The sequence below is a fragment of the Macrobrachium rosenbergii genome, chromosome 8 (assembly GCF_040412425.1).
Source record: "Macrobrachium rosenbergii isolate ZJJX-2024 chromosome 8, ASM4041242v1, whole genome shotgun sequence".
NCBI lineage: Eukaryota > Metazoa > Arthropoda > Malacostraca > Decapoda > Palaemonidae > Macrobrachium > Macrobrachium rosenbergii.
This window is the reverse complement of record NC_089748.1, coordinates 43,838,911-43,861,275: the sequence shown is the minus strand read 5'-3', so window position 1 is coordinate 43,861,275 and position 22,365 is coordinate 43,838,911. Positions and strand designations below refer to the sequence as shown.

General features: G+C 36.5%; 1 protein-coding gene across 1 annotated transcript; it reads right to left on the bottom strand.

Moving 5' to 3' along the window:
* Nucleotides 1-2,103: 2,103 nt before the first annotated feature.
* Nucleotides 2,104-21,386, bottom strand: LOC136840759 (facilitated trehalose transporter Tret1-2 homolog). The gene is made up of 7 exons (XM_067107625.1): nucleotides 21,229-21,386; nucleotides 9,928-9,989; nucleotides 7,641-7,791; nucleotides 6,433-6,595; nucleotides 4,511-5,281; nucleotides 3,703-3,838; nucleotides 2,104-2,364 (listed from the first exon to the last, which is right to left on the bottom strand). The coding sequence occupies exons 1-7, from the start codon at nucleotides 21,242-21,244 to the stop codon at nucleotides 2,182-2,184; spliced, it is 1,482 nt and encodes a 493-aa protein (XP_066963726.1). The 5' UTR covers nucleotides 21,245-21,386; the 3' UTR covers nucleotides 2,104-2,181.
* Between the last annotated feature and the right edge of the window lie 979 nt (nucleotides 21,387-22,365).

Below are 22,365 nucleotides of genomic sequence, written 5' to 3'. Positions count from 1 at the left end.
CTTTTTATTGGAATTTTACTATTGTGTAACCGACACCATTTTCATGGAATGTACCATTTTGAAACCAAAATATTTTCTCTGAAATGATTATTTCATAACAGAAAGTATTCTTCTCAGTAAAGTAAAGTTCATAGCAAAGAGTGTTACTGTACGTTGCTTCCCAGAGCAAACATATATTAGGGATTGAAAGCCTTACCTTTGACTAGGAAAACGAGGTAGTCATATGCTGTTATTCTGTCATGTCATGGAGAATTCATCTCTGCAGAAGAAATGTCAGTAGGTATATGAATAGACCACTCATTTTTTCTACAGGATACTAAAGAACATGCTGTTTTAAAAAATAGAGACTATAAAGACTAAGGAAACAAAGAAGGCAGTGAGTTTCAGGTCTTAGAGGCAAAAAAAATAATAATACTGAAAGGATGTAATTCTGATTTTTATGCCTCCACACGGAAACTTCAACATTGTAGATATTGTTCATTAGAAATCCACAGTTGTATCAATAAATGGTATTACTGGCAAAATTACTGAGATCTAGTGTTTGTGTGTCTATAATGTAGAGAGGAAACCCTGAGAGGATTTTAAAGATAATGTGTGAATGGTAAGAAGAGTAACAGAATCCAAAAGGAAAAAAATCAGAAGTTGGGACGTACAGTTGTTTGAAAATGTTCTTATTGTCAAAGGACTATATATATATATATATATATATATATATATATATATATATATATATATATATATATATATATATATATATATATATATATATATATATATATATATATATATATATAGTTTAAAAAGGACCATAGGGCACTGTTTACATGATATAACCATGTATTTCAGTTAACAGTCTTCTGTCGTTCTGTTCAGTGGTGATGACAGAAGATTCTTAATTGAGATATATGGTCTTGTCATGTAAATAGTGTTTTTTCGTGCCTTTGAATTTTCCTAGAACACTGTTAGATTACAGTAAAAGGCATTCACATGTACTGCTTCATAAAACGAAATTAACTTTCGTCTTTCCAAATTCATGCAACCTTTATTCCTCGAGTCTACTATATATAGCCTTTTCAGGGAATAGGCCATATTGAAGTTCTTCATATTATTTTCTGGTTGTACCCAGGCTGGGATATTTATTAAGAGTTGTGTTCTTATTGTAATAAAATAAATTTATCTTCATTCCTAGATGCAATAAGCTGATGACTCATGGATAAGATCTTGTCTGTGGTGATTCACCCCAATAGTTCTTAGGTTGTTGTATGTTTATTGAGTCAAGATTATTTTTGGCGAAAGAGTTTTTGCAAAGTAGACCTGTGCTCTTATTTTGTACATCCTGTAAAAGGCAGTGTGATTTCTAAATAAATTGTTTTTAATATATTTCTTTTTCAAAAGTAAACTCCATATTTGGTTTTACTGTTTTTGCCAAATACTCTCCACAAAAAACCTTGTTTTGTTTGATACCTATTTTTGTGAAATTATGAAACAATGTAAGTGGGAAATTATATAAAGTAATATGTCCTAATTGTGCAATAAACTTGATACAGGTATGACGTAACACAGGATATTATGGCTTCTTTGGAAGCTTGTGATCTAAAAAGAACCTTTGTCTGTTATTGTAGGAATAACGAAAATATGAAATTATATAAAGTAATATGACAATTAAAACTCCTCTGGAAGCTTGTGATTTGGGTAGATCGCACGTACATTTTTTTTTTATGTTTGATGTGCTAATTCTTACCAGGTAATTGTAACGGAGAGGAAATTATTCGATAATAGAAGTATCCCAGAATTCGAGACTGTCTTACAATATTGTTTGTCCCAATCCTTCCTTAGATCTGAATACTTAGAATTGGGTTCAAATAGTGATTTGCGTAAACCATTTTAGGTACCATACAGATATTAGGATAATAAGACATATTTGTAAATGATGGTTTGAAGGAGCAGTAATATGTTGTGCTGCCTATTTTCTGTAGTACTTTTAACCTGTTTAGAACCAAATATCGAAATCAGTTACCTGTCAGGTATTTAAACAGGTCCTCTATTCCCACTCCTAGTGGCATACTTGTCCCCTGCAAAGTAGGGTAAAGAAAAATCACGCAGTTACGTTTTGGAAATTTAATCACAGACCAACCACCATTATTCATTAATATCATTGGCATTCGTTTTTTCCCCTTATTTTTAGCCGACAGCTTTCTGGTTCGTTTCGTTGACAAACACGAGGCAGAAGAAAACGCCGAGGATGGAGACGGTGGCGTAGAACCAGTACAACCCAGCCATGGTGAGTGCTTCCTGCATCGGCGTGTATAGTTGTAGGACCGCGAAGTTGAACAGACTGCACACCATAACGCAGAGGGACGAGGCCTGCAATCAGGACAGTAGTTGTAGTCAGTGGTTATGAAGCAGTTCTAGAATGTGAGTGGGATAGTTATGCATTAGTAGATAGATAGGAAGTTGTAGATGTATATGAAGTAGTTCTAGAATTTGAGTGGAATAGATATGGATGCAGTTAAAGAAGCTCTGAGAGACAGACAATTGTCTGAGGACGATGTGTTTGACCGAGCCAGGTGGAGGAGGAAAGCTTTCGGGAACATCGACTACACATAGAAGTGGGCAAAGATGCCGAGAAAGAAGATATAGATTAGTAGATAGATAGGAAGTTGTAGATAGACATGAGGTATTCCAGTTTTAATGACTTTAGACATGTTGATGTTAAATGTGGTGTACCCCGTATGGGGTTAGTGCTGTCAGTGTACCTCACGCGGTGCATTGTAGACATTACTTGAGGTTCTTTGCAGTGTCATTTTAGCCCCCCCTAGATGGAGCCCCTTTCAGTTTTTTTACTGTACCTCCGTTCATATTCTCGTTCATCCGTCTTACTGTCCACCCTCTCCTAACGATTGCTTCATAGTGCAACTGGGAGGGTTTCCTCCTGTTGCACATTTTAAAACTTTTTTTACTTTCAATTTCCTTTTCAACACTGAATGACCTTGTAGGTCCCAGCACTTGGCCTTTGGCCTAAATTTTATATCCCGTTCCTAAAATACGAATAGAATGGATATGGTTTAGTTTATAGATATATATTAGTGGATAGATATGAATTACCCAGTTTTAAATTACTTATATATCGTTGCTGTAGATATCAGGGGAGTAGTTGTAATTGGTGGTTAAGAAGTAGTTTTAGGATGTGAATGAAGTAGATATGGATTAGTATATAAATGGGAAGGAGTAGATACATATGAAGTACGCCAGTTTTGAATTACTTAGATATTGTTGTTGCAGACACAAAGTAGTTTCTTAGTTGTGTTAGTTGTAAATTACTTTGCAGATTATCATGACATAACAATTTTATGAACTTTATGTATAATGTTGTTAGTTTATCGGGGGAGAAATCTTAATTATTCGATTTTATTCTGTTCACTATAGTGTTGTTCCAAGCAATTTTGGTTTTCTGACAAATGATCCAACTTTGTTACATAGTGGCTGATTGCTTTTGTATATAAAGTGAAGTTTTACTCTTAAAACTTATATCTACAGGTTAAGAGGCCATCTTACCTGTCCCTTATATCTACAGGTAAATAGGCCATATGACCTGTCCCTTATATCTACAGGTAAATAGGTCATATAACCTGTCCCCTATATCTGCAGGTAAATGGCCATCTTACCTGTCCCCTATGCCTACAGGTAAATAGGCCATCTTACCTGTCCCCTAATGATAGTGGGGAAATATTCCGTGCTGATAATCCATGGGACGGGGTGAGCTCCGATACACGATGCAAACATGTATACAGTGAGACATACTAGCGGCAGATATTCGTTTGTTTTTCCCTCTTGAGAACTGCAGGTTACAAATGGATAAAAGCATTATCATTAGAGCTATACTTTGATGAATTGATATGTATTGAATTGTGACAATATATATATATATATATATATATATATATATATATATATATATATATATATATATATATATATATATATACATACAGTATATATATACATTATATATATATACAGTGTATATATATACGTTATATATATATATATATATATATATATATATATATATATATATATATGTATATATATATACATACACATATACACACAAACACACGTAAACATTCAGCTACAAATTTCGTTTAATATCCAATTCACTCTACCTCGGGAATAATACCGAAGGGGAATTATAATTGATCTGTGGTTCAGAGAGCCGAGTGGTCTAGGGCGTCCACCGAACGTCGTTGGTACTTGCTGTTCAGATAAACCACTTATCAGTTATAATTTCCCTTCGGTATTATTTCCGAGGTAGAGCGAATTGGATATTAAAAGAATCTGCAGCTTAATGTTTGTGTATGTGAAACATCACGGTGATGTGATAAAAATGCATTCATGTATAATTATATAATATATATATATTGCTAGGTTTTTCAAAAGGTACTTTTTTCATATGCAGATTCATTGACACAGGGCCAACTTGAATACAAAAGTTATTAGAATTTCTTACTCTGGGGCGTCTGTCTGCTCAAGCAAATCCGACGCCGACGCGTTGCTGCTGATCGTAGCATTCGGCTCGGCGGAATTGTCTTTGATGTGGAGATAAGTTCCCATGGTGAGATAAGTTCCCATGGTGAAGAGACAGGCGGCCATGATGCTGAGCGACAGAATCATGCAGACTCTCCTGCCGATGCGGTCGAGGTAGTAGATGGCCACGAAAGTCCCCCCGAGCTTCAGGAGGAAGACCAGGATCGTGGCCAGGTTCTCGTCGAAGGTCGACCCGGAGGCCAGGAATATGCGCGTCGTGTTGAAGTACATGACGTTCAGTCCCGAGAAGTTCTGGATGAAGAAGAGGACCATGGAGATGGCGAGGAGCCTCACGACGTCGCGTTGCAGGAGCAGCCGCCAGACGGGCTCGTCCGCCTTGCCCCCGTTGCAGTCCTGCAGGCTCTTGATCTCCTGCTGGATGTCGGCGTCGGGGCCTCGCAGGTCCTTCAGGATCTCGGCCGCCTCGTCCTCCTTGCCGGCAACGACGAGGTACGTCGGGCTCTCCGGGAGGAAGTACATGATGACGCAGCAGAGGAGCATCACTGCGTAGGCGACGAAGGGGATGGCGAACCACCTCATGACCATTCCGCAGCCCACCGTCAGGACTAGGCCTAGGCCGAAGAATATGGTGGGGATGGCTGCTAGGGCGCCTCTGATCGGCAGGTCCGGCAGCTCGATGATGTACGTGGAACCGGCCACGGTTGTGACGCCGTAGCATATGCCGCTTAAAAATCTGGAAGAGGAACAACTTTTAGTTCTTTGTCAAGTTTATACTTAATAGTGACATTTTATTAAGTCTTAAATCATTGTTTTCCTGCATAACAACATTATCTGTATTGTCATATACACGTATACAGTCAACTCTCCTATTATGCAAATATACAGTTGACAGAGCACCTCCCATACTATAAATTAGTATATTACAGAAATTAGCATATTACAAATAGTTCGTATGGAAATAAACTTATATAGTAGTCACTATACTATCAAGTCTTACTTTTAGCTTAACACATCACTTCATTTACACTAACATTGATGTAGATGAACAAATAAATAAGAAACAAAAACCGAAATAAATGAAAGAAATTCGAATGGTTATTGTAAGGCTGCTTCCTCTAATATGATATTCGTTTCGGTCACAATTGGAAGCTGAATTGTTGCGTTTTATTTTTCTTAGGGGGTGTGTCGATTTAAAGCACTTACCAACTACTTTATAATGAAGGTAAGAATTGATCTCAGTGTATAAGTACTTGTATCTGTCGAAGTTCGATACATATACTCTTGTTATGTAACAATTTATATATATATATATATATATATATATATATATATATATATATATATATATATATATATATATGTATATATGTATATTTATGCATATTTTTAATTATATTTATATATATAAATATATAATATATATACTTTATATATATATATATGTATATATATACAGTATATAATGTATGTATATATATATATATATATATATATATATATATATATATATATATATATATATATATATATATATATATATATATAGAGAGAGAGTGGGTTACCTTTTATCAAATTTGCAGTAAGCTCGATTACACAAGCATCAATGAAACGTCTTAGGAAGTTGTATTCAGAATATGCTGCGTATCTCTCTCTCTCTCTCTCTCTCTCTCTCTCTCTCTCTCTCTCTCTCTCTCTCTCTCTCTCTCTCTCTCTCTCTCTCTCTCTCTGTCCCCATTATGGAAGCCTACAAGATTGACGGATTTACAGTAGCAGGTCGCTCCGACCGGAAGAGGGAAGAATGGAGGGAGAGAAGGCTCGACTCTTCAGACTCCGGATAGAAGTCAGGTTTCTCTAAGGAACCCACCCACCTACCTACCCACCTACCTGCCAATAAGCATGACTGTCGGATTAGCAGCGAAAGCCACTAAGCTCCATGACAGCGCGTAGGGCGCCGCAAGCATCATCATGCACGTCCTTCGTCCTATGAATGCCACCAGCCATCCGCCTAGCAGGGTTCCCGGCATGGTTCCGGCGGCGACCAGACTTCCTGTTGGGGAGGAAGAAGAGGAGTTCGTGTACAGGCTTTCGTTCATTAGTTTGGTTGTTTATTTATGTATTTTTACATGTACGTGATTATTTTTTGTGAGAATTATAACTGGGTATTGAGTGTTGTCTTTTGCAAGTAACAATTATCAAGGTAAATGAGTTTTTTGGTAATTTATATATATTTATATATATATATATATATATATATATATATATATATATATATATATATATATATATATATATATATATGCTCGTGTATAAAGGGCCGACGAGCCAGAGTGTTTAGATTATGCACTGGTCATGTAGAGAGAATGGAATATCCAGAAATTAAGGAAGGGTGCTGAAGAGATGTGGTAGTTCAACCCTGGTGACCTTTTACGTAAATGAATCGCCCGTAGGGGGATAGTGCTGTCAGTGCACCTCATGTGGTGCACTGTAGGCATTACTTAAGATTCTTTGCAGCGTCCCTTTGGCCCTAGCTGCAACGCCTTTCAGTCTTATTACTGTACCTCCGTTCATATTCTCTTTCTTCTTACTTTCCTCAACCCTCTCCTAACAATTGTTTTATTGTGCAACTGCTTTGAGGTTACACCTTTCAACCCTTCTTACTGTCAGTTTCAGTTTCAGCGCTGAATGACCTCATAGGTCTTAGCTCTCGGCCTTAGGCCTAAATTCTAAATCCTATTTTATGCAAATGAATGAAGTAGCTGATATTGCGTAAGTTTAGAGCAAGGGTTCATCCATGACTGAGGACACAGGACATCATACCCCTGTACATCCCGGTATCATACGTGTACCCAACGTGCAAAGCAGGAGAATTATCTTCTCCGTCTAACCCAGTGGTTCTTAACCTGGGGTACCTTGACCCCCAAAGGGTACGAAACCTTAAACGTGGTGGTACGAGACATGATAGCCAGTGCAATGGTACTTCTGTATATTTATCCCGTTTGTATTATATTTATATAAGCTGGGGTACGAGAACATTTTCTGAAATATCAAGGGGTACGGGCGCTTAAAAACGTTAAGAACCAGTGGACTCTAACCCATCAAGTCCATTTGCCAAGTAGACAGAGGCATTGCGTTGCCGTAGATCGTTGTATTATCTTTTCGTAGGTCGGTGATAGCAGGGTTCGGGAATGCTGCTATGATGGCTATGGCCGAGTGTCCCAAACTCGCCCCCATCACCATCAGGACCTGTGAGGGAGAGAACAGTGAAAATACTAATTATTATTATTTTTTTTTTTTCTGTCAGTCATCCTATTCGACTGGGTGGTTTCTATAGTGTGGGGTTCCGGGTTGCAACCTGCCTCCTTAGGAGTCCATCAATTTTCTCACTATGTACCCTGTTTCTAGTAGCACACTCTTCTGCATGAGTCCTGGAGCTACTTCGGCATCTAGTTTTTCCAGATTTCTTTTCAGGGATATTATTATTATTATTATTATTATTATTATTATTATTATTATTATTATTATTATTATTATTATTATTATTATTATTATTATTATTCGAAAGACAAACTCCTGTTCATATGGGACAAGCCCGCAAGAACCACTTGACTTGAAATTCAAGCTTCCAGAGATTATTCATTTGAAAGAAGTTCCCGGTGATAATAGGAAATACAGAAAGAACAGAAACAAAATATAAATTAATGAATTAATAGATAAATATATAAAATATAAATATATTATGAAAATACAAAGCTGAATTGTTTTAGGGTAGTAATTCATTGCATCTTCGCTTGAACTTTTGAGACTCAAATTACACAGTCTCCTCTGGGAGGCTGTTACTATCGATCTTTCCTCTTTGGTTCGCCCATATATTTGGTCTTCAGTTAAGAGATAGCGAGATGAGCTATGATAAAACCTAATTTTTTTTGGGGGGGTGGGGTCAACTCACTGTGTCACTTAAGGAATGAAAAGTCAAATCCGTATTCTGTTGAGTTTATGCAAATCGGTCGCCGCAAATCGATATTTCGACAAATGACTCAATGTGCTTTAAGGGCACTTGGGACATCTGAAGTGTATTTGAAATGATTGAGAAAACGTGTGCGTCTGATTGACCAGAGAGAGACAGAGGCAGAGAGAGAGAGATAAGGCTTTATTGCTGCCAATTCAAGTTGATCTATGTTCGATAAAGATCGATGTTTTTTTGCGTGGGGTTTTCTTATGAAGTCTGGACTGGAGCGTTGTACGTTTAATGACGATCATTCTATCACCAGAATGGACCCAGAGTTCCAAGATAAAATGCCGTAGCATTCACGGAATCTCCATTCGTTGTCTTGACATCCTCTTTCTTATTTGCGAGGCCTCTGAAGAGTTCAAGCGAAGGTGTAGTGCATTACTACCCTGTGACAATTCACCTTGTATTTTGATAATTTATTTTTTTATCTATTTATTTATTTATTTATTTATTCATTCGTCTTTTTTTTCTTTTCTAATAACTGATCTCTCCTTTCTGTATTGTCTGTTATTTTCTGTTACTTCTTTTCAAAGCCAAAGGTCCCTGTAGTCTTGTTCCATACGGGTAGGAGTTGGTCTTTGGAATAATAATAATAATAATAATAATAATAATAATAAATATTTGCAAAGAATTGTTGTAGCAGTTGTATAACAACTAAGGAAAAAATCTTAGCCACCTTTTGGGAATTTTGGGAATCTATGCGTACATAATAACAAGTAGGAATTTTGGGAAATGTGTGCGTACATAATATAAAAAAAAAAAAACATTCTCTGTGCTAACTTTCAAGTAACGGAAGTGCTGAAGTTGATTGCAAGTTTTGTCAAAAACTAGAATTTTCCCTTCTTTATTGACAAAACTTTCAAAAGTCAATACGAATCTTTTGGTCATTGCATACAGAGAGACTTTTTACAAATCAGCGCAATCTCATAACAATTAAAAAAAAAAAAAAAACAGAAGTTTCTTCGGCGCAATCGAGTTTTCTGTACAGCCGCTACAGGGTATAATGAAGGCCACGGAAAATAGATCTATCTTTCGGTGGTCTTGGGATAATGCTGTATGGGCCGGGGCCATGAAACTTTAACCATGGCCTGGTGGTGGCCTGGCCTATGTCGTTGCCGGACGCACCATTATGGCTGGCTTTAACCTTAAATAAAATAAAAACTACTGTGGCTAGAGGGCTGCAATTTGGTATGTTTGATGATTGGAGGGCGGATGATCAACATACCAATTTGCAGCCCTCTAGCCTCAGTAGTTTTCAAGATTTGAGTGCGGACAGACAAACAGACTAAAAATGTTTCATGCAGACTAAAGTTCAGCGCTGCTGAAAAAGTGAGAAACCTGACAGAAAAATTACTTGACTGTAACTTTACCTGTATGAAGAGTCTCAGCCTTCTGTCCTTCTTCATCTCCACGTTAAATGGGTTTTTCGGTCCTGCAGGGGAAAAAGGGGAATTTATTAGTATTTCTTTCAAGTATTAATTGCACTTCATATTTCCTTTGGAAGAAATGCCAACCGGTCGTGACTTTTTCCGTGCATTTCTTGAACAAAATTCGTCAGGGAAAAATGGGAATTTCTTGCTATTTCTTTCAATGATTAATTGCACTTCATATTTCCTTTGGAAGAAATGCCAACCAGTCGTGACTTTTTGTAGGGGTTTTTGTTCATCCCTTGAAGAAAATTCGTCAGGGGAAAAAGGAAATTTCTTGCTGTTTCTTTCAAGTATGAATTGCACCTCGTATTTTCTTTGGAAGAAATGAACAACCAGGTGTGAGTTTTTCGAGGATTTCTGTTCATTCCTTGAAGAGAATTCGTCAGGGTGCCGATCCAGTTTAACTACGATTTAGCAAGTAAAGTATGAATGTGGCAGCGATTGTGTATATATACTGCATATTTTATATATATATACATATATACACACATATATACATATATATATACACATGTATGTATGTGTGTGGAGGAGATGCAATGACTGAAAATATTGTTAAACTTTTTATTTTTCCGTTTTGACGGACGAATACAAAATTGTCTCCTATGCATTATATTCTTTCAATGCACTTTCAAGTGACAAAACTTAAGGAGAGCTATTCCCTTAATGATACTTTAAGTGGATCCACACCATATCAAAAGAGTCATTGCGTCATTCCTCCTCCAAGTAGTGGATCGGAGATTAAACACCTGTGCCAAAAAAAATAATGTACTCGGCCTTCCAAGATATTTGTGACCTTTCATTTTAACAACCTTTTAACCCGTTTCTTCTTACTAACATCTTAGTTCTTTTTATATTTGTTGATCCTCGTTTTAAATCAGTGTATCTATATTTCCCTCGGTTAGGCTCTGCCAGAAAATAAATTATATAACCCCTTCATGCATTCCAACTTTTGCTTCCTTTGAAAGCCTGTGTTACGCTTGTTTTACAGACCTTGCGCTGCTTCCAGATGCCCAGTTCTTCGTCAGATTTAGTGACGTGCAAAAGAGAATAATGATGGAAGCCTGAAAACAAAGTGAATGAACCTACAGATAAGATATTGCACGTAACGTAAACTTGTATTAAGATTTAGGAACGCAAGATATTGGACGTAACTTAAACTTGTATTAAGATTTAGGGACGCAAGATATTGCACGTAACTTAAACTTGCATTAAGATTTAGGGACGCAAGATATTGCACGTAACTTAAGCTTGTATTAAGATTTAGGGACGCAAGATGTTGCACGTAACATAAACTTGTATTAAGATTTAGGGACGCAAGATATTGGACGTAACTTAAACTTGTATTAAGATTTAGGGACGCAAGAGATTGCACGTAACTTAAACTTGTATTAAGATTTAGGGACGCAAGATGTTGCACGTAACTTAAACTTGTATTAAGATTTAGGGACGCAAGATATTGGACGTAACTTAAGCTTGTATTAAGATTTAGGGACGCAAGATGTTGCACGTAACATAAACTTGTATTAAGATTTAGGGACGCAAGATATTGGACGTAACTTAAACTTGTATTAAGATTTAGGGACGCAAGAGATTGCACGTAACTTAAACTTGTATTAAGATTTAGGGACGCAAGATATTGGACGTAACATAAACTTGTATTAAGATTTAGGGACGCAAGAGATTGCACGTAACTTATACTTGTATTAAGATTTAGGGACGCAAGATATTGGACGTAACTTAAACTTGTATTAAGATTTAGGACGCAAGATATTGACGTAACTTAAACTTGTATTAAGATTTTAGGACGCAAGATATTGACGTAACTTAAACTTGTATTAAGATTTAGGGACGCAAGATATTGGACGTAACTTAAACTTGTATTAAGATTTAGGGACGCAAGATATTGGACGTAACTTAAACTTGTATTAAGATTTAGGGACGCAAGATATTGGACGTAACTTAAACTTGTATTAAGATTTAGGGACGCAAGAGATTGCACGTAACTTAAACTTGTATTAAGATTTAGGGACGCAAGATATTGGACGTAACATAAACTTGTATTAAGATTTAGGGACGCAAGAGATTGCACGTAACTTCAACTTGTATTAAGATTTAGGGACGCAAGATATTGGACGTAACTTAAACTTGTATTAAGATTTAGGGACGCAAGATATTGGACGTAACTTAAACTTGTATTAAGATTTAGAGACGCAAGATACTGCACGTAACTTAAACTTGTATTAAGATTTAGGGACGTAAGATGTTGCACGTAACTTAAACTTGTATTAAGATTTAGGGACGCAAGATACTGCACGTAACTTAAACTTGTATTAAGATTTAGGGACGCAAGATGTTGCACGTAACTTAAACTTGTATTAAGATTTAGGGACGCAAGATATTGGACGTAACTTAAGCTTGTATTAAGATTTAGGGACGCAAGATGTTGCACGTAACATAAACTTGTATTAAGATTTAGGGACGCAAGATATTGGACGTAACTTAAACTTGTATTAAGATTTAGGGACGCAAGATGTTGCACGTAACATAAACTTGTATTAAGATTTAGGGACGCAAGATATTGACGTAACTTAAACTTGTATTAAGATTTAGGGACGCAAGAGATTGCACGTAACTTAAACTTGTATTAAGATTTAGGGACGCAAGATATTGGACGTAACTTAAACTTGTATTAAGATTTAGGGACGCAAGATATTGACGTAACTTAAACTTGTATTAAGATTTAGAGACGCAAGATACTGCAACGTAACTTAAACTTGTATTAAGATTTAGGACGCAAGATGTTGCACGAATTTAAACTTGTATTAAGATTTAGGGGACGCAAGATATTGGACGAACTTAAACTTGTATTAAGATTTAGGGATGCAAGATATTGCACGTAACTTAAACTTGTATTAAGATTTAGGGACGCAAGAGATTGCACGTAACTTAAACTTGTATTAAGATTTAGGGACGCAAGAGATTGCACGTAACTTAAACTTGTATTAAGATTTAGGGACGCAAGAGATTGCACGTAACTTAAACTTGTATTAAGATTTAGGGACGCAAGATATTGGACGTAACTTAAACTTGTATTAAGATTTAGGGACGCAAGATATTGGACGTAACTTAAACTTGTATTAAGATTTAGAGACGCAAGATACTGCACGTAACTTAAACTTGTATTAAGATTTAGGGACGCAAGATGTTGCACGTAACTTAAACTTGTATTAAGATTTAGGGACGCAAGATATTGGACGTAACTTAAACTTGTATTAAGATTTAGGGATGCAAGATACTGCACGTAACTTAAATTTGTATTAAGATTTAGAGATGCAAGATACTGCACGTAACTTAAACTTGCATTAAGATTTAGGGACGCAAGATATTGCACGTAACTTAAACTTGTATTAAGATTTAGGGACGCAAGATATTGCACGTAACTTAAACTTGTATTAAGATTTAGGAACGCAAGATACTGCACGTAACTTAAACTTGTATTAAGATTTAGGGACGCAAGGTACTGCACGTAACTTAAACTTGTATTAAGATTTAGGGACGTAAGATGTTGCACGTAACATAAACTTGTGTTAAGATTTGAAGACGCAAGATATTGCACGTAACTTAAATTTGTATTAAGATTTAGAGACGCAAGATATTGCACGTAACAAAGTTTTATAAAGATTTAGGGACACAAGATATTGCACGTAACAAACTTATAGAAAGATTTAGAGACATGATATTGCACGAAACAAAGTTTTATAAAGATTTAGACAAGAAATTGCATGTAACAAACTTATGTAAAGATTTAGAGACACGAGATATTGCACGTAACATGAACTTATATAAAGATTTAGAGTAGAGACACGAGATATTGCACGTAAACTTATGTAAAGATTTAGAGACACAAGATATTGCACGTAACATAAACTTATATAAAGATTTAGAGACACGAGATATTGCACGTAACATAAACTTGTATAAAGATTTAGAGACACGAGATATTGCACGTAACATAAACTTATATAAAGATTTAGAGACACGAGATATTGCACGTAACATAAACTTGTATAAAGATTTAGAGACACGAGATATTGCACGTAACATAAACTTGTATAAAGATTTAGAGACAAAATATTGCACGTAACTTAAACATGTATTAAGATTTAGAGACGCAAAACATTGCACGTAACAAACTTCATTAAGATTTAGAGACACAAGATGTTGCACGTAACAAACTCGCCATGTTTACCAAGTCACTGCGCGCGCAAAATAAATATTTTAGGAATGAATGACGGAAGTCTTACTCTACTATTGTAGTGCTCATTTTTGACGTGAATGATCTACGTCGATTATAAAGTACGTGAGTAGGATACAACATTTTTCCATGAAGCATAGAAAATTGTATCTCTCTCTCTCTCTCTCTCTCTCTCTCTCTCTCTCTCTCTCTCTCTCTCTCTCTCACGGGATTTTAAACGGTCGTAAATTTTGATAAGGTAATTTAGAACTTGATCTTCTTGCCTGGTCGCAATTTATAAGCTGTGTACTATTACGTTGAAGCCGCTTGGATTTTGATAGGTTTTATGGTAGCTGCTTGCTCTAGTGAATTTACAGCTTAATTGTGAAATGGATATTTATGATTTTTAGTTTATTCGAAAATGCAATTTCAGCTTGAGTGCGTTTTGTACTCAAATGGACGATAACTCTCTCTCTCTCTCGCTCGCTCTCTCTCTTTTTTAAGATTTTTTTTATTCGAAAAAAGTATTTTCACCTCGAATGCGTTATGTACTCAGATAGACGATCTCTCTCTCTCTCTCTCTCTCTCTCTCTCTCTCTCTCTCTCTCTCTCTCTCTCTCTCTTTCTATTTTTTTATGATTTTTTTTCGAAAAAATATTTTCACTTCGAATACCTTATGTTCTCAAATAGACGATTATCTCTCTCTCTCTCTCTCTCTCTCTCTCTCTCTCTCTCTCTCTCTCTCTCTCTCTCTCTCTCTTTTTTTTTTATGATTTTTTTTCGAAAAAATATTTTCACCTCGAATGCCTTATGTTCTCAAATAGACGATTATCTCTCTCTCTCTCTCTCTCTCTCTCTCTCTCTTTTTATGATTTTTTTATTCGAAAAAATATTTTCACCTCGAATGCCTTATGTACTCAAATAGACGATTCTCTCTCTCTCTCTCTCTCTCTCTCTCTCTCTCTCTCTCTCTCTCTCTCTCTCTTATGATTTTTTTAATTCGAAAATGCATTTTCACCTCAAATGCGTTATGTGCTCAAATAGACGATCGCTCTCTCTCTCTCTCTCTCTCTCTCTCTCTCTCTCTCTCTCTCTCTCTCTCTCTCTCTCTCTCTCTCTCTCTCTCTCTCTCTCTCTTCTTTATGATTTTTTCGAAAAAAAATTTTTTTCACCTCGAATGCGTTATGTATTCAAGTAGACCTCTCTCTCTCTCTCTCTCTCTCTCTCTCTCTCTCTCTCTCTCTCTCTCTCTCTCTCTTTTTATGATTTTTTATTCGAAAAAATATTTTCACCTCGAATGCCTTATGTACTCAAATAGACGATTCTCTCTCTCTCTCTCTCTCTCTCTCTCTCTCTCTCTCTCTCTCTCTCTCTCTCTCTCTCTCTCTTATGATTTTTAATTCGAAAATGCATTTTCACCTCAAATGCGTTATGTGCTCAAATAGACGATCGCTCTCTCTCTCTCTCTCTCTCTCTCTCTCTCTCTCTCTCTCTCTCTCTCTCTCTCTCTCTCTCTCTTTATGATTTTTTTCGAAAAAAATTTTTTTTTCACCTCGAATGCGTTATGTACTCAAGTAGACGACCTCTCTCTCTCTCTCTCTCTCTCTCTCTCTCTCTCTCTCTCTCTCTCTCTCTCTCTCTTTTTTATTCGAAAAATATTTGCACCTGGAATGCTCTATGTACTCAAGTAGACGACCCCTCTCTCTCTCTCTCTCTCTCTCTCTCTCTCTCTCTCTCTCTCTCTCTCTCTCTCTCTCTCCCTCAAAATTTTTCTGAGTGACGGAAGGATGCCATTGTGAAATTTGGCATACATTTTTACTCAGCCTGTTCCACTATGCCGATGGAGAGACGAACGACCTTCTGTGGTATGTGTCATATATGTCTGCGTAAATCGTGCTCTGGTTTATCCTGAAGTACTTACTTGGATTTTTATGCCGTATCTAGGGCTTATTAGTGTCAGGATTACCCTTTTTAAATTTGATGACCAGAATACAGTGTCAGGTTCATAAACTCATATCCCGTAGATCAAGAAAAACCTGTTCATTTTTTTTTTTTTTTACCGGAGTTAACCAAAACCATTGTACCCGTAGGAGGGCAATGCAGTCAGTGCACTGCATGTATGTAGTTGCAACCCCTTTCATTCCTCTTACTCTACCTCCTTTGATATTCTTTTCCTTCTTACTTTCCTCAACCCTCTCCTAACAATTGATTCATAGTGCAACTGCTTTGAGGTTTTCCTCCCGTTACACCTTTCAGACCTTCTTACTGTCAATTTCCCTTTCAGCACTGATTGACCTCGTAGGCCCCAGTACTTGGCCTTTGGCCTAAATTCTATCTTCAGATCAGCTCGGTTTCATATTTACGAAGAATCTGAAATTAGGAGGTCAAGTCTGTTTGAACGGGAACACAAGAATGCTAAAATCCGGAAAGTCTCGTTGTAAGAACAGAATTTAGGCCGAAGGCCATGCACTGGGACCTAGGAGGTCATTCAGCGCTGAAATGGAAATTGACAGTAAAAGGTTTGAAAACCTCAAAGCAGTTGCACTATGAATCAATTGTTAGGAGAGGGATTAGACTTATTTTACGTGGCTAAGAACCAATTGGAATCCGAACCACATTGGAATTAGAGGGATTAGACTTATTTTACGTGGCTAAGAACCAATTGGAATCCGAACCACATTATAGCGAGAAATGAATTTCTGTCACCAGAAATAAATTCCTCTAATTCTTCATTGGCCGGCCGGAGACTCGAACGCGGGCCTAGCAGAGTGCTAGCCGAGAATTCTACCGACTCGTCCAACGATGAACTTTTTTTTTTTTTGGACCATATAGCTACTATGCCCAAAGTAACGTAATTTGGTGTCGTTTATTTGCGGTACACCATTCAAAGATGAAATTTCTTATTGAAAATTTTTTTCCAGAATTTGTAAGATACTAAAAATAAAAGGTAAAGGTTCTCTCTAAAATAGTTTTGGAAGAATACCACATAACTTTACGACTTCATTCAAGTTTGGTGAAATAACACCACTTAACTTTACGACTTCATTCAAGTTTGGTGAAATTGTAATCCCAAACCAATATATTTATTTTTCCTAGAGATGGAAGTTTAAAATCTACCTTTAGTCTTGTATATCCGAACGTCCAAAAATGATAGTTTATCATTTTATGTTGCTTCACAAGAATCATTATTATTATTATTATTATTATTATTATTATTATTATTATTATTATTATTATTATTATTCAGAAGGTGAACCCTATTCATATGGAAAAAAGCCCGCAGGGGGCCGTTGATCTGAAATTTAAGCTTTCAGAGAATGTGGTTTTAGTTTGAAGGAAGTTAATATGGAACAGTAAAAATAATATTAGGTTGGCGAGAACTAAAATAATCAGTACAAGGAAAGTATCATCCACATTGATAAGGTAAAGTAGAAGTTTGAAAGCACTAGGGCATTCGGACAGCCAAAGTCACTTAGACTTTGTAAGATTTACTTTTGTTTACATTTCTATTCATTTACTATGTTTTGTTACCTTTTGTATCTTACGTTCGCTTGTGTATTTGTTTTTTTTTCATTTTTGTCTTATATATTTTATTATGCTTTACTGAGACATGTCATTTTATTGTAGTGTCAACAATCTTTTTAAGTTTCTGTTGATTTCAGCCTGATGGTAAGGGTATTTACCTCGAAATCCTGCGTAATAAAATGCTCTACCCAATCCTGGCAACAGTATTTATCATGATGTTTCTATATACTTACATACATACATACACACACACACACACACACACACACACACACATATATATATATATATATATATATATATATATATATATATATATATATATATATATATATATATATATATATATTTATTGTGTGTGTGTGTGTGTGTGTGTGTGTGTGTATCAGTGTCTGTGTGTCAATAGGTCCGTTAAGGTTGAAAATTAGATCCGTATCTATACTGTTTTGTAGTTGATCTGTTTTCTCTCGATGTCTATTTACCAAATCATACAGCTGTTACAGCAGTTTCCTCGCTACGTATAATACTGTCCATACGTGATTAAGTCATGTAGCAACACAAGATCCACATAACGTCACGTTCCATAAAAGAGATAGGATGTGAAGAGGACAAAGGAATTTTTTTTTTTTTTTTTAATATACCATCATCAGAATCTCTTGAGATCAACAATGGCTCGATCGAGGTCTGTAGACCTTGGACTCGATAGCACCACCTGAATTAACTTTCTTGACAACGCTGCCCCCCTGTCCTTAGACAGTGTTTCGCTTTGACAAAATATCGATTAAGGAATGCCAAAGACTTTTCCATCTTTCATTGCTCACAGTAAGCTTTCACTTAAGTTAACACCTGCTTTTTTATTACTTCGTGTGACGAGACCTCCCTCTCTCGCTGGATAAAAAAAAAAATGGAAGATCGTATTTTGTGACTAGTTCCTCGTATTGTAGCTTAGTGATACTCTCTCTCTCTCTCTCTCTCTCTCTCTCTCTCTCTCTCTCTCTCTCACACACACACAGCAGGCATGCATTGATATTTTATATTCTAGTGTCACACATTGTTTTTTAAGAAGGTCTTTCCTGTTCCAAAGCCAGGTGACAGAACCCTGTAAGTATTGGAATTGGAATTTCTACAAGTAATGGAATTGGAATTCCTACAAGTATTGGATTGGAATTCTTACAAGTATTGGAATTGGAATTCTTACAAGTTTTGGAATTAGAATTCCTACAAGTATTGGAATTGGAATTTAACAAATATTGGAATTCCTACAAGTTTTGGCATTGGAATTTCTACAAGTATTGGAATTGGACTTCGTACAAGTATGAGATTGGAATTCTTACAAGTATTTGATTGGAATTTCTGCAATTATTGGAATTGGAATTCCTTTAATTGGAATTCGTACAAGTTTTGGAATTGGAATTTCTACAAGTATTGGAATTGGAATTCCTACAAGTATGGGAATTAGGATTCCTACAAATGTTGTAATTGGAATTCCTACGAGTATTGGAATTGGAATTTCTGCAAGTATTGGAATTCCTGCAAGTACTGGAATTGGAATTCCTGTAAGTATTGGAATTTGGATTTCCACAAGTTTTGGAATTAGGGTTTCTGCAATTATTTTTAATACTGTGTAAAATTCACACGGTATATTTAGTTCACGCATAATTGATACCTTAACGGTTAAGTGAAAGTGAACACAGTTTTATTTCTTTTGTAATTACTTTTGAGCGTGTGTTAACTTCTAATTCCTGTGATCGTTTGAAAATCCTTTGTTTAAAATAGGTTGAAACTGGCTTGCTGGGATGGTAATGGTTCTAGTAACCAACGAATTTTGCGGTCGAGCTCCAATTTCATACGCTTAATGGCCACCAAATGTTAGGGCGCCGTCTGAATAAAAAAAAAAAAATTATATATATATATATATATATATATATATATATATATATATATATATATATATATATATATATATATATATATATATATATCAAATATAAGGAGCCCATAAAAACGCCAAAATGTGGAAAATAAAGGCTATATTTCAGAGACCAAACTGTCTCTCTCCTCAGGCAAATAGTGATGACAGTTTGGTCTCTGAAATATAGCCTTTATTTTTCACATTTTGGTGTTTTTATTGGCTCCATATATTTGATGGAATTCTGTTTTAACAGGAAATATTTCACAGTCATATATACATACATACATACACACACACACACACACACACACATATACATATACATATATATATATATATATATATATATATATATATATATATATATATATATATATATATATATATATATATAAGCACAGTGTCTGTCACATTTCCCATTTGAAATAACTCTTTCACAAATGACTAAAGGTAAGGACACACCACCACACGGTGCACTGTAGGCATTACTCAAGGTTCTTTGCAGCTTCCCTTCGGCCCTTAGCTGCAACCCCTTTCGTGCCTTTTACTATACCTCCGTTCGTATTCTCTTTCTTCCATATGACTTTCCACCCTCTCTTAGCAATTGTATGCAACTGCTTTGAGGTTTTCCTCCTGTTACACCTTTGAAACATTTTACTGTACTCTCACTTTCCCTTTCAGAACTGAATGACCTCTTAGATCCCACTGCTTGGCCTTTGGGGTAAGTTTTCTATTCCATTCCGATAAGGACACAATAAGACAAAGAGGTTGTACGAGTGGGGTTTCTGAAGAGTTCCTTTGAATATATACTCTGACTTTCATTACTTTCTAAGCAAAGTTAACGAAATTCTACTGAAGTGGTCCTCCATATTTCATAGATTCAAGATTCTCCTAACAGGTAATTTGAATCTGTTGAAATTTTGAACTGGGAGGCGACGTCCTTGCAAGCTGTACTGAACGGCACAGATTCCTTGTGAAAAGTTGTGTATGAAAATGCGATTACAAGCAACTGAGAGTAATCTAATAGGAGAAGAGAACGAACGTACCCTTAGCCACAAACTTTCTCAACAAGGTGTGTGTGTGTGTGTGTAAGTATTTTAGAGATAAGTTTTTACCGAAAATGTATCAAAACTTTAGGCTGTCCCTGCGATATTTATGTTGTGGTCGCTGGCCGTATTTATCTTAATTTTTTTCCTTCTTTCGTTTATAGAGAAAGTTAGAAATGTATTAAATTACAAGATACTTAAAAATCCATTCAACACTTGGCATCTGCTCCGTTAAAAGATACTCTGTGACAAATGGAGACAAACTCCCACAATGACTGTATTATTTTGGAATTAGTCAATAAATCCAAGCCTCTTTCGGGTTAAAACTTACCCAGAAACAGAAAACATCGGCCACAAAATACTCAACGTAGAAAAATCTTGATGAGAGTGCCGGCGCTAGTAATTCACTGGCATTCCCACTGGTCGTTCGCGTCCCATTACTTGAAAACAAATGGGAAATTAACCTTCTATTGAAGATGAAATAAGACGATAATGTTAACAAGCCACATAACACTACTTGCCTGAAGTCGCAGACATCGTGGAGTCCCCCCCGTCTCGTTCACAGGAACGCACTGGCTAACCGCTGCTACCCCAGTCAGTTACCACTACCGCCCGTCAGCTATCGCAACCTCAGTCGGCTACCGCAACAGGTACGGAGGCACGGGGTACAATGAAGCAGCAGCAAGCGACCGACGCAACTCCCTCGAAGAAACGCGAGACACGCAGCTCGTGACGTCACGAGATGCCATCTCACGGCAGGTTCATGTCAGGCCAGAATAGAATAAACTTAACCCTATTGTAGTGCCTAGTGTCTCACGCGTGTAAGCGTAAGCTCTTCGCAGACTTGTTTGTGAAGTGGGGGTATTTGCTGCGCAATGAGTCATGTGCTTACCTATTAGGCAGCAGCTGACGTCTCTTGAATTTCAGATGTATCGGCAGTGTTTTTTATTCGCATATTTATTTATTTATCACCTGTTCCTAAAACTCGTCTCTCTCTCTCTCTGTTGATTTTGCCCGGAAGGGTTTTCGGCTTAAGATTTAAAGAAAGAAAGAGAGTAACCTGTTCTGTCAGTGTAGGGTAAGAATCTACCGATTTTTGTCTTTATTCTACATTAAGAAGTTGCATGATTAAGCACTTGAGGGTGATTAAATCATCATGCATTGTATATTACTACTGAAGTCTTCACATTTTCATTCTCAGTCTCTGTTTGGAATATTAGTGTCATATGTGTTGGTCTTTTAACATATGATTCCCACTCATAGGTCTGACGGAGGAAATGTCTGCATGGCCTTTCCGTTGTATTTAATTTTACTATCCTGCAGGGCTGTAGAGACTTTGTAACACCCGGTAGGCTGTCCCTACTCATATTCTCTCGACTTCCAAAAACCCTCCCTCAAGATGGTGTTTTTCGTTCTCCCGTTTTTTCTAGAAGAAGGTCAAAGGTCATTGTCAGTATGAGAGCGTTGATGTCCTTTGGTAGCAAGATCGAATCTTTGCTTTAGGACAGTGATTCTTAAACTGGGGGCGCGCCCCCTAGGGGGGCGCCAGAAGCTTCCAAAGGGGGCGCAAGCAGAGTTGCCAGATGGTGCCTATTATTTTTTTAATTTGTGATGTTAATTACAAAATTGCCAAAAACGTTATCACCGCTTCCATATAT